The sequence below is a fragment of the Bufo gargarizans genome, chromosome 4 (assembly GCF_014858855.1).
Source record: "Bufo gargarizans isolate SCDJY-AF-19 chromosome 4, ASM1485885v1, whole genome shotgun sequence".
In the NCBI taxonomy this organism is placed as follows: domain Eukaryota; kingdom Metazoa; phylum Chordata; class Amphibia; order Anura; family Bufonidae; genus Bufo; species Bufo gargarizans.
The window spans coordinates 514298480-514314257 of NC_058083.1; the positions used below are offsets into that span (position 1 = coordinate 514298480).

The 15778-nt window shown below is 44.3% G+C and overlaps 1 protein-coding gene across 6 annotated transcripts in view; it reads left to right on the top strand.

The window, feature by feature from the left end:
• LOC122934328 (gastrula zinc finger protein XlCGF57.1-like) overlaps positions 1 to 14536 on the top strand; it is a 101374-nt gene extending 86838 nt beyond the window's left edge. For 3 of the 6 annotated variants that reach the window (XM_044289713.1, XM_044289712.1, XM_044289714.1), the window contains exon 7: positions 11901 to 14536. In XM_044289713.1, coding sequence (XP_044145648.1) covers positions 11901 to 13774 — 1874 coding nt within the window. In that variant the 3' untranslated portion in view covers positions 13775 to 14536. Of the gene's footprint in view, positions 1 to 10824; positions 11239 to 11900 lie in introns of those variants that run through there. The other 3 variants (XM_044289715.1, XM_044289711.1, XM_044289716.1) reach the window with 3 other exon arrangements.
• The last annotated feature ends 1242 nt before the right edge of the window (positions 14537 to 15778 follow it).

Sequence of the window (15778 nt, forward strand, 5' to 3'; positions counted from 1 at the left end):
TGTCCAGCAAAATCTGGCTTCCAAAAACCAAACGGCGCACCTTTCCCTCTACGCCCCGCTGTGTGGCCGTACAGTAGTTTACGGCCACATATGGGGTGTTTCTGTAAACGGCAGAGTCAGGGCAATAAAGATACAGTCTTGTTTGGCTGTTAACCCTTGCTTTGTTAGTGGAAAAAATGGGTTAAAATGGAAAATTAGGCAAAAAAATGAAATTCTCAAATTTCATCCCCATTTGCCAATAACTCTTGTGCAACACCTAAAGGGTTAACGGAGTTTGTAAAATCAGTTTTGAATACCTTGAGGGGTGTAGTTTATAGAATGGGGTCATTTTTGGGCGGTTTCTATTATGTAAGCCTCGCAAAGTGACTTCAGAGCTGTAGTGGTCCCTAAAAATTGGGTTTTTGTAAATTTCTGAAAAATTTCAAGATTTGCTTCTAAACTTCTAAGCCTTGTAACATCCCCAAAAAATAAAATATCATTCCCAAAATAATTCAAACATGAAGTAGACATATGGGGAATGTTAAGTCATCACAATTTTTGGGGGTATTACTATGTATTACAGAAGTAGAGAAACTGAAACTTTGAAATTTGCAAATTTTTCCAAATTTTGGGTAAATTAGGTATTTTATTATGCAAAAAAATTAATTTTTTTGACTTTATTTTACCAGTGTCATGAAGTACAATATGTGACGAAAAAACAATCTCAGAATGGCCTGTATAAGTAAAAGCGTTTTAAAGTTATCAGCACTTAAAGTGACACTGGTCAGATTTGCAAAAAATGGCCTGGTCCTTAAGGTGAAAATGAGCCTGGTCCTTAAGGGGTTAAAGAGGACCTTTCACCAAAAAAAAAAATGTAAACTAAGACCATAGCTTTACTTACATGCCCCCATGAAGTGTTGATCGTTTTTTCTTTTTTCAAACTGTGTCCCCGTTTGTCCGCTATGCCCCCCCGGAATAATTCCCGCCGTCTATGCTAATGAGCCAGCCTCAAATGGGCTGGCTTTAAAGTTCTCCTCGGCGTGCCTTCTCTCTTCTCCCTGGCACGGAGCGCATCCAATCAGCGCGCTCCGCTCTTAGCCAGGGAGAAGACGCTCCAGTTCTCGCGAGACTTCAGAGAACTGGAGCGATTTCGTCTATCCGGCTAAGAGCGGAGCGCGCTGATTGGATGAGCTCCGTGCCAGGGAGAAGAGAGAAGGCACGCCGAGGAGAACTTTTAAAGCCAGCCCATTTGAGGCTGGCTCATTAGCATAGACGGCGGGAATTATTCCGGGGGGGCATAGCGGACAAACGGGGGCACAGTTTGAAAAAAGAAAAAACGATCAACACTTCATGGGGGCATGTAAGTAAAGCTATGGTCTTAGTTTACATTTTTTTTTTAGGTGAAAGGTCCTCTTTAAGGACACAGCCTTATTTCACCTTAAGGACCAGGCCATTATTTGCAGGGGGCTGGATCTCACAGGCTCGTCACCTGAAGGCAGCGCGGATGCCTTCCGTGCCATCGGGTCCCCCGCACAGCCCCATGGGGACCCGATGGCACCGCCCGCCGCCGCCGCAATAGATAAAAGCCGCAAACCGCAGGTCACGGGACCCCCCCGAGCATTTAGCCGAGGTGCCTGCTCAATGATTTGAGCAGGCACCGGCTTCCGATCACCGCCCGCTACGTGGCGGTGATCGGAAATACACAGGGCGTACAGGTACGCCCTGTGTCCTTAAGTACCAGGACATAAGGGCGTACCTGTACGCCCTGTGTCCTGGAGAGGTTAAATTGTCTCAGTATTTCAGTTGCATTACTGAAAGTAAATTAACTTTTGCACAATATTCAAATTTTTCGAGTTTCACCTGTATATGGGGAATGTTAATTAATGAATATTTTATGAAGCATCACTATCTGTTTTAAAGGGTTTCTACCACCAGAAATACTGTTATGTAGCTGACTGACATTAGCGATGCGCCCATGTCAGCACTACATAACAGTATGTTTCTAATGTTAGTCCCTGCAGCCGTTTTAGTAAAAAAATGCACTTTTATTATATGCTAATGAGCCTCTAGGTGCTATATGGGCGTAAAATCAGCACCTAGAGGCTCCGTCCACTCACCCTGTATTCCGCCCCGGTCCTGTGTTGTGCCCGCCCATCGCCTCTTGATTGATGCCACTGTTCCCTGCATCGTTGGCGAAATACCGCACCTGCGCCGTTTACTTCGGTCTTCAGCGCAGGCGCAGTGAGTGAATGATGCGATCCTGGTGTCGGCTTCCTCACTGCGCCTGCGCCGACCACGTCACAGTGAGGGCCTTTTAAGGGGCTTACGTAATAGAAACCACCCATAAAGTACCCCAAAATGGAAACCACACTCTTAAAATTATTTAAAACAGATTTTTACAAACTTTTTAACCCTCTAGGTCACGGGTGTCAAACACAAGGCCCGCGGGCCGAATCCGGCCCGCCAGACCTTGTCATGTGGCCCGCGTAGCTGCCGCCGGCCGCCAGCCTTCACCTTTTTATTATCATTATCACTTACACTCGATACAGGAGCCGGGAGGATCAGCTGTGAGGGAGGCGGTACTTACATCTACAATCGCTCGCCGAGAGGAGGGAGGAGGCAGGCTGGGAGGATGGGCGCTGGCAGTGTGAGTCATACGTCACACGCCTGCGCCGCCCACTTTATGAATGAAGCAGGCGGCGTGGGCGCATGTTGTATGACTCACACTGCCAGCGCCTGTCCTCCCGGCCTGCCTCCTCCCTCCTCTCGGCGAGCGCTTGTAGATGTAAGTACCGCCTCCCTCACAGCTGATCCTCCCGGCTCCTGTATCGAGTGTAAGTGATAATGATAATAAAAAGGTGAAGGCTGGTGATTGTGAAACTTGAAAGGGGGGAAAGACCGTATGTGAATGGCTACTGGGCTGGCGCTGCTGAAAGGGGTTAATTATAACTACTGTGGGAGCAAAGGGGGGAATAATTAGCTACACTGAAGAGGGGACTGAAAGGGGTTAATAAATACTGTGAATGGGGGACTGCTGAAAAAGGGGTTAATAACTACTGTGAAGCCCCTTCACAGTAGTTAACCCCTTTCAGCAGTCTTCACAGTATTTATTAAACTCAGCAGTCCCCCTTCAGTGAAAAGGGGGAAATAACTATGAAGAGGGGGCTGCTGAAAGGGGTTAATAACTACTGTGAAGGGGGACTGCTGAAAGGGGTTAATAACTACTGTGAAGGGGGCTGCTGAAAGGGGTTAATAACTCTCTTTCAGCAGTCCCTCCTTAACAGTATTTATTAACCCCTTTCAGTCCCCTCTTCAGTGTAGTTATTTATTCCCTCTTTTGCTCCCACAGTAGTTATAATTAACCCCTTTCAGCAGTCCCAGCAGGGGACTGCTAAAAGGGGTTAATAACTACTAGGGGGGGGGGAAGGGTTGGGGGGTGACACCATTTTCTACTGCACCGGGTGACACCAGCCCTAGCAACGCCACTGTCAGCGCTCCTTATGCGATTATATACATACGGTAACCATTAACTATTAGAGATACGATTATACAGTGAGTGGACACATAGTCCTACAGATACAACCGGCCCTTTGAGGGTGACCAAACTGCTGATGCGGCCCCCGATGCATTTGAGTTTGACACCCCTGCTCTAGGTGTTCCACAAGAGTTGGAAATTTCAAAATGTCACTTTTTTTTTCAGATTTTTCATTTTAATCAATTATTAAAAGGCTTACCAGCCAAAGAAACCTCAATTTTTATTATGCTTATTCTGCAGTTTACAGAAACACCCAATATGTGGTCATAAATAGAGATGGCCTTGCGGTTCGCCCGGCGGTCGTTTCTCGGCAAACTTTGCTTGTTCGCGATTCGCCGAACGGGCAAACATATGGCGATGTACGCCAGCACTATATTCTTTTTCATTGTGAAGAACTTTGACCCATGACAAATCCATCAGGTGGTACAGGACAGCCAATTGAGACATTTCAGCATATGGACATACCCCCTACCTTATAAATAAACCTGATCTGGCGCCCATTTTACATTCAGTCTTTTGCCAGTGTAGGGAGAGGTTGCTGTGTGGAGCAGTATATTATAGTGCATTTGTATTGTACAGCAGTTGGGTGCGGTTCTTCTGCGATACTGGAGCTATATAGGGTGCCAAACGCTATTGGAACAAATAATTTTTACTGGTGTGATATACCAGTTGCCCCCCAAAAAACTGATTGAAGCAGGGGTGTTATATACCAATTATATACTTTCTATATAGTGTGGTTGGATAGTGCAGCATTTGTTTGCGGTTTAGCTGCGTTACCTCAGCTACACAGAGTGACAAACGACATTGGAACAAATCATTTCTACTGGTCTGATATACCAGTTACCCCCCCAAAAAAAAGTGATTGAAGAAGGGGTGTGATATACCTTCTTCCACAAATACTGCTCTTCTATAGGGACTTTTGTCACAGGGTCATTTTGAAAATGACAGGCAGAGGAAGAGGCAGGACATTCCACAGTGGTGGTAGGGGTTGGGCAGGTACACCAGGCCAGAGCCTAAGTGGGAAGTTGCAGAAGGTGCGTGCGATTACGTCAAAGGACGCACCAGACTTGGTTAAGTGACTCACTCAGCCTTCCCCTTCTGCACCCTCCTCATCCTCTCTATCTGCACCCTCTTCACTCTCTGCTGTGTGCACCCCCAAAGACTCCACCACCATATCCCCTCCGTTCGAGTCAGAGGAATTATTTTCCCATCCATTACAATACCTTACCGATACACAGCCATTCTTGGCATCGGATCAGAAAGAGGAGGTAGCAACAGTCACCACCCAGCAGTTTGACGACAGTACCCAGATCAGCCCAAGAAGGGTGTTCCCTGCTATTGCTGCCTACTCCGAGATCTCTAATGTCAGTGGTGGTAAAGGGGACGATGATGACGTGTCTCTCGAGATCACGTGGGTGCCCACAAGAGAGGAAGAGGAGGGGAGTTCAGAGGGAGAGACGGAGCAGCAGATAGGGAGAAGAAGGAGGAAAAACAGGCAGAATTTACAGTGCACAGGAGGCAAAAAGCAAACTGCTTATGTATCTGGAACGCGCCATCCACCATGCACGGTCACATCTGGCGCTCCCAGGATGCCGGAACATGACTCCGCAGTGTGGGCTTTTTTTAACGTGTCCGCTGCTGACAATAGTGTTGCCATCTGCAGTCTGTGCTGTCAACGCATATGTCACGGTAAGCCCAACACTCACCTAGGGACGACCGCCTTAAGAAGACACCTGGCCTCCATCACCGAGCCCAGTGGGAGGAACACCGTGAGAACCCACAAAGACACACTCCTGGTGCTCCACATCCTGCCTCTTCTCCTCTCTCCTCCCATTTGTCCTCCACTCCACCTTTCACCGTGCTGTCGTCGCGTTCATCTGGCAAAAGGAAGGCTTCCGTGGCCCAAATGTTCGAGCGTAAAAAGAAAATGACGCTGGCTAACCCTCTTGCCCAAAAGCTGACCGCTGGCTTGTTTGAACTGCTAGCCCGCCAACAACTGCCATATAAATTGGTGGACTCGGAGGCCTTTAGAAAATTTGTGGCCACTGGCACACCGCAATGGAAGGTACCAGGAAGGAAATATTTCTCCCAGAAAGGCATCCCGGAGTTATATGGCCACGTTCAGCGGCAAGTGAATGTATCTCTGGCACACAGTGTCGGTGCCAAGATACATCTGACCACAGACACGTGGTCTAGCAAACACAGGCAGGGACGGTACATAACTTTTACTGCCCACTGGGTGAACCTTCTGACGGCTGTCAAGCATGCAACCCGTGGAACCCGTGTGGATTTGACTGCCTGATGCGCTGGAACTCCACCTTGTATGAAACGTGCAGTTAACGACTACCTGTACGAACTCTGCGGCAGGACAGGTTCTGGGGAGCTTGTTTTTTTTTTCACTGCGCCAGTGGCTGCTCATGCGTGACGCATGGAGACTTCTGCGGCCATTTGATGAGATCACCAAACTGGTCAGTCGCAGCCAGGGCTTCATCAGTGACATCGTACCTTATGCCTTTTTTCTGGAGCATGCATTTCGTTGTGTCATTGATCAAGCCGCCAAGGAGCAGGAGCAGGAAGATGAGGAAGTCGCAATGCTGGATGAATTTCCAGGGTGGACTACTCCATCTGAGACAAGTCAACAGAAGTCTGAAGAGGATGGTGCTGGGACGGAGGAGGAGCAAGAGCATGCTTTAAACGTTTCTGGGATCCCTGCTGTTGTCCGTGGCTAGGGGGAGGAGACTGAGGACGACATTATCCTGGACGATGAGCAGGAACCAGGGCACTCCACCTCTTCCAGTTTAGTAAAATTGGGGCCTTCATGCTCCAATGTTTGAAGAGGGACTCCCCTTATAAAAAGCATAAAGGCCAAGGACCAGTACTGGGTGGCAACGTACTTAGACCCCCAGTACAAACACAAAATGGCGGACATGTTGCCACTATCACTGAGGGCTGCCAGAATGCAGCACTTCCAGGCCTTGCTTCGAGAAATGCAGCATTCTGCTTTTGCGGGCGCTGGCAGAGGAATTTCCACTCACAGAGAAACAGTTGCGGGTGTGTTGGTCACTTTGGATATGAGATCATTCTTGCAGCCAACCCATCGACAGCCGCTCTCCGGATCCAACCTCACGGAAAGCCTAGACCGACAGGTGTCCAACTACATCGGGTTAATGGCCGATGTGGACGCTCTCAGAAGCGAGGAACCCCTGGACTACTGGGTGAGCTGGCACAATTTGCCATGGAACTGTTGGCTTGCCCCTCGTCCAGTGTCCTGTCCGAAAGGACGTTCAGCACAGCAGGTGGGATCGTGACCGATAAGCGCACTCGCCTGGTTCATGACTCAAATGAATGAGGCATGGATCTCGGAGGAATTCAACACCTGTGACGACCATGTTTAATTGAATTTCCTCATGCCAGCCCACAAATATCCGCCACCACCCAGAACAAATATTGGTCCCTGTCTTAGGTAAATACAGTGGCATAAAAGGCCTTTTCTGTCCGTTAAATGCCTAATGTTTTGGGCCTCGGAGGAATTCAACACCTGTGACGACCACGTGTTTCAACTATTATCATTAGGAGTTTTTTCAAGAGGGGGGATTTCGTTAGCCATGTTTTTTATTCAATTTTATATTTTTAGTTCTTTTAAACATATGTATTTGACCTGTATTTGTACTGGCCTTTAGTAAAATTGGTATCCTTTGACCATCTAATAGACCTCCAGCCACATACTTACTTGTTCTTTTATGTACGCTGAATGCATAATTTTTGGGGCCTGTAGTACACTGGCCTGCTGGAAAATTGATATCCAATGACTGTGTAATCTACCTCCAGCCACATACTTACTTGTTCTTTTATGTACGCTGAATGCATAATTTTTAGAACCTGTAGTACACTGGCCTGCTGTAAAATTGATATCCAATGACCGTGTAATGTACCTTCAGCCACTTACTTGTTCTTTTATGTACGTTGAATGCATACATTTTGGGGCCTGTAGTACACTGGCCTGCTAGAAAATTGATATCCAATGACCGTGTAATCTACCTTCAGCCACTTACTTGTTCTTTTATGTATGCTGAATGCATACATTTTGGGGCCTGTAGTACACTGGCCTGCTGGAAAATTGATATCCAATGACCGTGTAATCTACCTTCAGCCACTTACTTACTTGATCTTTTATGTCCGCTGAATGCATAATTTTTGGGGCCTGTAGTACACTGGCCTGCTGGAAAATTGATGTCCAATGACTGTGTAATCTACCTCCAGCCACATACTTACTTGTTCTTTTATGTACGCTGAATGCATAATTTTTAGATCCTGTAGTACACTGGCCTGCTGTAAAATTGTAAAACTCCCCTGCAATGGACCCCCCAATATGTGACCCCATTTTGGAACTATACACTTTATGTAATTTTTTGAGGGGTGTTGTGAGTGCTTTGATCCCACAGTTGTTTCATCAAATTTAGCAACACCTGGCCGTACAAAATTACATATTTTACAAGAAAATGTCGCTTAAGATCCAATTTTTTCATTTTCATAAGGGGTAACAGTAGAAAAAGTACCCCACATTTTGTTACCCATTTTCTTCTGAATTTGGCAGCACACAAAATATGGTATAATAAACAGATTTTTTGGCACATGGCAGAGTTCAGAAGAAGCACCAAATGGATTTTGTTACGAGGGTGTCACGACCTATCGCTGACCCTGTGGTGCCTGGGGTCAGAAGGTTGCAGCGGATGGCTACTCGCTCGCTTTTAAGGGATCGCACCATGACCTAGTTGTGGGAATGGATTCTGTTCCAGGTTTTCCTGTTTTGGTTTGCGATCCTTTTTGTCCTATCTTAGGTATCAGTAGTTTTCCTTTCAGCTGTTCTTTGTCTGCCACTCCCAGCTACTATATATTCTCTCTTCCTACTTCCCTTGCTCCCATATATAGACCTTCCTTCCAAGTTATCTATTCTGACCTCTGGTGGTGTTGGAGTTGCTGTGGGGCTGCTGGAGCAGTTGGAACTGATGCTGTCGGATCTCCGGTTCTCTCCAGTTTGTTGTCTACTGTTTGTTGTCTCCCTTTGGGTATTATATGTTGTGTTTGTGTTGTTTGTCCACTTCCTGTTGTTACCCTGTGTGTCAGTGGTGAGGACTAGTGCTCCCACCGCCCTACTCACTACGTAGGGCTTCTTTCAGAGTAAGCCACGGACGAGGCACGTGATCGCGTATGGATAAGCAACCCGTCTACGGACATCAGGGCAGCCAGGTGCCAGTGCTAGGTGAGTTAGGGGTCACTCCTCCCTCTCCCTTGTGAAAGGGCACCCTCCTTCCCTCATCTGTGCTTTTGGAGTGCAGATATCACTGTAATAATTTTCAGGTGCCATGTTGTGTTTGTAGAGACTGTGGTACCCTTAAGGCTGTTTCACACGAGCGAGTCCATTGCGGGAATCACGCTCCGTGTGTTATTGTGATCCTCCGCTCTGGATTGCAGGAGCGCACGGCATTATAATGATGTATAATGCTATGTGCCTCTGCTTGACCTTATTTCTACAGAATCATACTGACAGCTTTATGTCACTATGATTCTGTGGATAAAAGGCCATGCAGAGGCACATAGCATTATAAATCATGATAATGCCGTGCGCTCCTGAAATCCAGAGCAGAGGATCACACTCACACACGGAGCGTGATTCCTGCAATGGACTCACTCGTGTGAAACCGCCCTTACAGTGGACCCACCATTTTGGGAACTGCACCCCTTAAGGAATGAGCACCTTAATCCAACAGGCGTTTCATAGAATTTAGAAAACCTTGGCTGTGAAAAAGGAAAGTCCCACGTTTTTCACTGTACAATTGGTAATCACCCCATGATGTGTTACCCATTTTCTCTAGAATATGACAACACCCCCATATGTGGTCAGAAAGTGCTGTATAGGCACACTGCAAGGCTCAGAAGGGAATGAGCTCCATGTGCATTTTAGGACTAGTTTGGTGATTTTTTTTTTTTACAGCATTGATTAACAATTGCAGAGGCTTTGACTTTAAATGAAAAAAAGAAATGATAATTTTTTAGAATCCACACCCTTCACAGTATTTACTAATGGTCCTAGTGAGTATTATGACCCAACATTTGTTTTGCAAAATTAATTCACGGTAGATGGTGCAAAGTGAAAAATTGCAATTTTTTCACAGATTTTAGTGCCCAATATGTTGTGCCCAGTGTATGCCAGTCAAGCCGTGCTTTATGGTTTTATAAACACCCTTCGTGTGACCCTAATCTTTTGCCTAGACATACAACAGGGCACAGGAGTAAAATGCACATTTGAGGCCCAAGTGATTTATGCATCTTTTGCTGTAGAGGCTCTAGGGTGAAATAAAAAATGAAACCCCTGAGAAGTGACCGTATATAAGAAGCTACACCCCCAAGGTATTAATTGAGAAGTGGGGTGCGCATTTTGACCCCACAGGTGTTTTATCACTTTTACACAATGTATATTTGTAAACAAAAATCATGTTTTTGCATCACCATGTTCTGAAAACCATAATTATTTTATTTTTCTGGCAATGGTCTTGTGTGAGGGCTTGTTTTTGCGCGATGAGGCGACAGTTTGATTGGTACAATTTTGGAGTACTTATGACTTTTTTGATTGTCACTGTTTTATTTTATATTTTTACAGCATTCACTTGACAAGACGTACCATGTGATATTTTTATAAAGCGGGTTGCTATGAATGCGACAATACCTACTATGTGTATTTTCTACACGGTAAAGGCATTTTTGTTTTTAAATCTTGTTTTTGTGTTGCCATTTTCTGAATGTCATATTTTTTATTTTTTGGGTGATTGTCTTAAGGATGCATTGATACCTAATATGGGACAGGAGTTTTTTTTTTTACTTAAAGTTTTTATATTTTTAGTATTTAAAAAACATTTTTTCACCTTTTTCACTAGGTTTTTTTGTTCCACTATGAGACTTCAGCTTTTGAGGGGTCTGATCCCTTTATAATGCATTACAATACATTGTGTATTGTAATGCATTGCCTGTCAGCTTTTACACTGACAATATGCCTATGAGACCCAGCCGGCTGGATCTCATAGGCTTCTGTAGCTGGCAGGCTCAGATGCCTGTGCAAGGCATCGGCTGCCATAGCAGGCATCTGGTCCCCATGACCACAGAGCGAGGACCCAATGAGGTCAGAGAGTGTGCCTGTACCTCTTCAAACTCTGTGCATGCCGCGTTGACCTTGCATGCAAAGGGTTAAAATACCGATATTGGTGTATTCATTGATGCTGGCTTATACAGCAGGGGCTTTACTATCAGTAATAGCGGGGTCCCTGACACTGATTAAGCTGGCACAGCTCCTGCACCCCCCTGATCAGAGCGATGTAAATGTATGCCGCTGGTCTTTAAGTCATGGCCCGCAGCGCCGTACATGTACAGTTTAGATCACCTACGGGTTAACTGGTTTTATGTGCTGCAGAGCAGCTGTTCATTGTTAAACTTTTATGTATTCCCTGGAAAAAACCTCTTTGGTTTAAGGTTACTTTCACACTTGCAGTAGCAGGGTTCGGCAGGCTGTTCCCCCGTCTGGATCCGTGCTAACGCTAGCCCACCGTGCCACCAGAAGTCCACTCCGGCCCCATTCACTATAATGGGGACAGGCCAGAGGTCCGGCCACAGAACGGCAAACAAGCCGAGAGACGGCCGGACAAAAACTGCAGCATGCTGTACATGTACAACAGGTATATACTACATGTATACTGTATACAGTATATGTGTGTAGTTTATGTATCTGTGTCATGTAGATGTTTCTGTCTATATAGCAAGTATTGACATGTTTTAAATGTATGTGTTATGATGTATCTTTGTGTGAATAAACATATTATTATATAAATTGGTTTTGAATCATGTTTGGGAATTATGGTATTTTTCGTTTTATAAGACACACTTTATTCCCCCCCAAAAGTGTGTGTGTGGGGGTGTGTGGTAATGGCAGTGTGCCTTATAAAGCGAATACTAGTGAGTGCTTCAGTTATGGAAGCGCTCACTAATATGCAGTAGGTGTGGGCAGTGAAGCGCTGCCAGTACTCACCCTTGATGGTCTTCTATCCTGGGGCTGCGCTGCACTGTCCTGAGTGCGTATAGTGTTTTTTTCTTATTTTCCTCCTCTAAAACCTGGAGGTGCATCTTATCAGGTGTGTCTAATAAATTGAAAATGATGGCATGTTTAGCATGAACTTTACTGTTGGATTGTGATCTGTTTTCACTCCACAGTCAATAATTGAATTTTTCTCTATGTCATCTCCATTTATTAGAAATTTTTAAATAGACATGGTACAAAACATCAATAAAGTGCTATGGTTATATTATTTTAAAAAATAAAAATCTGATTTATTCTTGGCAGATGACTGTACCAGGAGCTCAGAGGAACATATAATATATTCAGATTTTAAAACAGATGAGTCTGGTGTCACAGAAGATACACGTGAAGAGCATGGCATTATCTCAGATGTATCCTCAGCCTTTCACAGCAAAGATCTGTCGTCTGATCTTTTGGATGGATTTAAATCTTCTGATTTATCACAGATTGTTAAGCAAAATAAAAGTCACAGAAGAAGTGTTCAACATCAAAAAACTCACACAGGAAAGAAGACCTTTTCATGCTCAGAATGTGGGAAATATTTTAAATGCAAATCAGCTCTTGTTATACATGAGAGAATTCACACAGGGGAAAGGCCATTTTCATGCTCAGAATGTGGGAAATGTTTTTACTGCAAATCAGCTCTTGTTATGCATGAAAGAATTCACACAGGGGACAAGCCATTTTCATGCTCAGAATGTGAAAAACGTTTTAGCTGTAAAGCAGATCTTGTTAACCATCAAAGAGTTCACACAGGGGAGAAGCCATTTTCATGTTCAGAATGTGGGAAAAGTTTTAGAACTAAAGCACAGCTTGTTTTGCATGAGAAAATTCACAAAGAGGAGAAGCCATTTTCATGCTCAGTATGTGGTAAATGTTTTAAACATAAATCATATCTTGTTCTGCATGAGAGAATTCACACAGGGGAGAAGCCATTTTCATGTTCAGAATGTGGGAAATGTTCTAGAACTAAATCAGAACTTGTTACACATCAACGAATCCACACTGGGGTGAAGCCATTCTCATGTTCAGAATGTGAAAAATGTTTTAGCTATAAAACACTACTTGTTAAACATGAGAGAACTCACACAGGGGTGAAGCCATTTTCATGTTCAGAATGTGGGAAATGTTTTAGAACTAAATCACTTCTTGTGCTGCATGACAGAACTCACACAGGGGAGAAGCCATTTTCATGTTCAGAATGTGGGAAATGTTCTAGAACTAAATCAGAACTTGTTACACATCAACGAACTCACACAGGAGAGAAGCCATTCTCATGTTCAGAATGTGAGAAATCTTTCACATATAAAGCAGATCTCGGTAAACATCAGCTAATTCACACAGGGGAGAAGCCATTTTCATGCTCAAAATGTGAAAAACATTTTAGCTATAAATCACTACTTGTTAAACACGAGCGAATTCACACAGGGGTGAAGCCATTTTCATGTTTAGAATGTGGTAAATGTTTTAGAAGTAAATCACATCTTGTTATGCATGACAGAACTCACACAGGGGACAAGCCATTTTCATGCTCTGAATGTGGGAAATGTTCTAGAACTAAATCAGAACTTGTTACACATCAACGAATCCACACAGGGGAGAAGCCATTCTCATGTTCAGAATGTGGAAAATTTTTCACATATAAAGCAGATCTTGGTAAACATCAGCTAATTCACACAGGGGAGAAGCCATTTTCATGCTCAAAATGTGAAAAACGTTTTCGCTATAAATCAAATCTTGTTAGACATGAGAGAATTCACACAGGGGAGAAGCCATTTTCATGTTCAGAATGTGATAAATGTTTTACATATAGATCACATCTTGTTAGACATCAGACAATTCACGCAGGGAAGAAGCCATATTCATGTTCAGAATGTGGAAAATGTTTTAATCGTAAATCACATCTTGTTAAACATGAGAGAATTCACACAGGTGAGAAGCCATTTTCATGTTCAGAATGTGAGAAATGTTTTACATATAGATCCCATCTTGTTATACATCAGACAATTCACACAGGAAAGAAGTCATTTTCATGTTCAGAATGTGGAAAATGTTTTAACCGTAAATCACATCTTTTTAGACATGAGAGAATTCACACAGGGGAGACACAATTGTCATGTTCAGGAAGTCAGCTCTGAGAATGTACCTTTACTTCTTGACTGACAGCCAGGCAAGATGAGTATGCAGGAATCTGGCCCTGTTAATTAAAGAGGAGAGGGAAGGGCTGGCAAAGGAAGCAGGAGAAGCAAGAATGCACAGAGTATCTTCGAACGAAGGAGAAAAACAAAACGAGCAGCACTCACCGATTGTAGAAAGGTACACTTTATTCCATGGCAGGAGGGGGTGCATTTGGTGCAAACACAGCATTAAGCAACAGCCGTTTCGCGCGTGTGTGCGCTTCTTCTGGCTTTCCACTATTGACGGGGTCACGGCACTTTTAAATGTGCACAGGAAGCCGCATCATCGCAGTAATTACTTACTTAATCAACACCTGAAATTCCACAACGGAGGGCAGGGATTCTTGATCGATAGCGGGACCCCTTCAATAGTGTAAAGTGCAAGTGCAACTACATAAACCAATAAAACAATACAAATACGAAAATACAATACATACAGGAATAAATCATTACAGAAATATGCTCATGTCTATTTTTTCATTTAATCCCAAGGGACCCATTGCATCTGTGCGTAGGATCCACTTTGTTTCTCTTCTCAGAAGTTCCCTCTCTGTGTCTCCACCTCTCTCTGTGCGGTTAACTATTTCAAAACCGGCAAAGGTTAATACACTGGGATTTCCATGATGTACCCTGTTCACATGATCTATTAACCGCGGGACCCCCTTTCCTGTTTTTAAGGAATTTAGGTGTTCACGGAATCTTTCAAATAAACAGCAGATGGTTTTACCGATGTAGAAGCGTCTGCATCTACATAGAATTAAATAAACCACAAATTTGCTGCGACAGGTAATAAGTGGAAAAATCTTATGTTCTATCCCTGCAACAGAGATCACATGCAATTGGGAATTAAAGTTGCAGAAGGAACAACTTCTGCATCTCTTATTCCCTATTGGTCTGTGTTCAGACAGCCATGTATAGCGTTTTTTTCTAAAATGGCTAGTTACAGCTTGATCACGTATTGTATGGCACCTTCTAAACGCTATCACTGGTTTTGTATCTTTTAATTGTTGTAGTGATTCATCCCTATTTTTGCATGGCTTGATTTAACAAATCTGGGGGATACCCTCTATGTCTCAGCCTATCACGCAAATCCAGCGCCTGTTTTTCATAGCTCATTGGGGTAGTATTAATACGAGCAAGTCTTCTAAATTGGCCATATGGCACCGATTTTTTCACTGTATTTGGGTGATAGCTAGAGAAATGGAGGAGGGAGTTAGCGGCGGTTGGCTTCCGAAATCCCTCCGTCACCAACTCCCCCTCCACTACAGAGACCACTACATCCAGGAACTCGATTCGGTTGCCCCCAAACTGGTAAATGAACCGCATGTTCATATCATTCTGTACATTCAAATGCTCCACAAAATCCCGAAACTGTTTCTCGTCGCTGGACCATATAATAAAAATATCGTCCACGAACCTGTAATAGACATGTATATGTTTCAAAAATGGATTGGAAATTGAATATACAAAACGATCTTCGAACCGGGCCAAGTACAGATTGGCAAACGTGCACGCTACTGGGGTACCCATCGCGGTACCGACCGTTTGTTTATACCGCGAATCTCCAAACACAAAGGCATTGTTAGTAAGAATTAGTTTCAGGCCCTCTGTGATGAACATCTTGAAGTCCTCACTTCTATCTGTATTTTGTAGGACTTCCATCACTGCCTCAATGCCCTTATCCTGAGGGATCCGGGTGTAGAGACTCTCCACATCGAGGGACACCAGTCGAAACTCCTCCCGCCACTGAAAATCAGTCAGTGACCGGAGGAGGTCCGAAGTGTCCCTCAGATGTGAAGGTATCATCCTTACAATAGGTCTTAAAAGCCAATCTATGTACCTGGACACCGGTTCGGTCACTGACCCAGTCACGGAGACAATAGGTCTCCCTGGGGGCTGGGTCAGAAACTTATGTATTTTTGGTAAAAAAATACCAGGTGGGGCGTCTCGGAAAAGTAGGAAGCA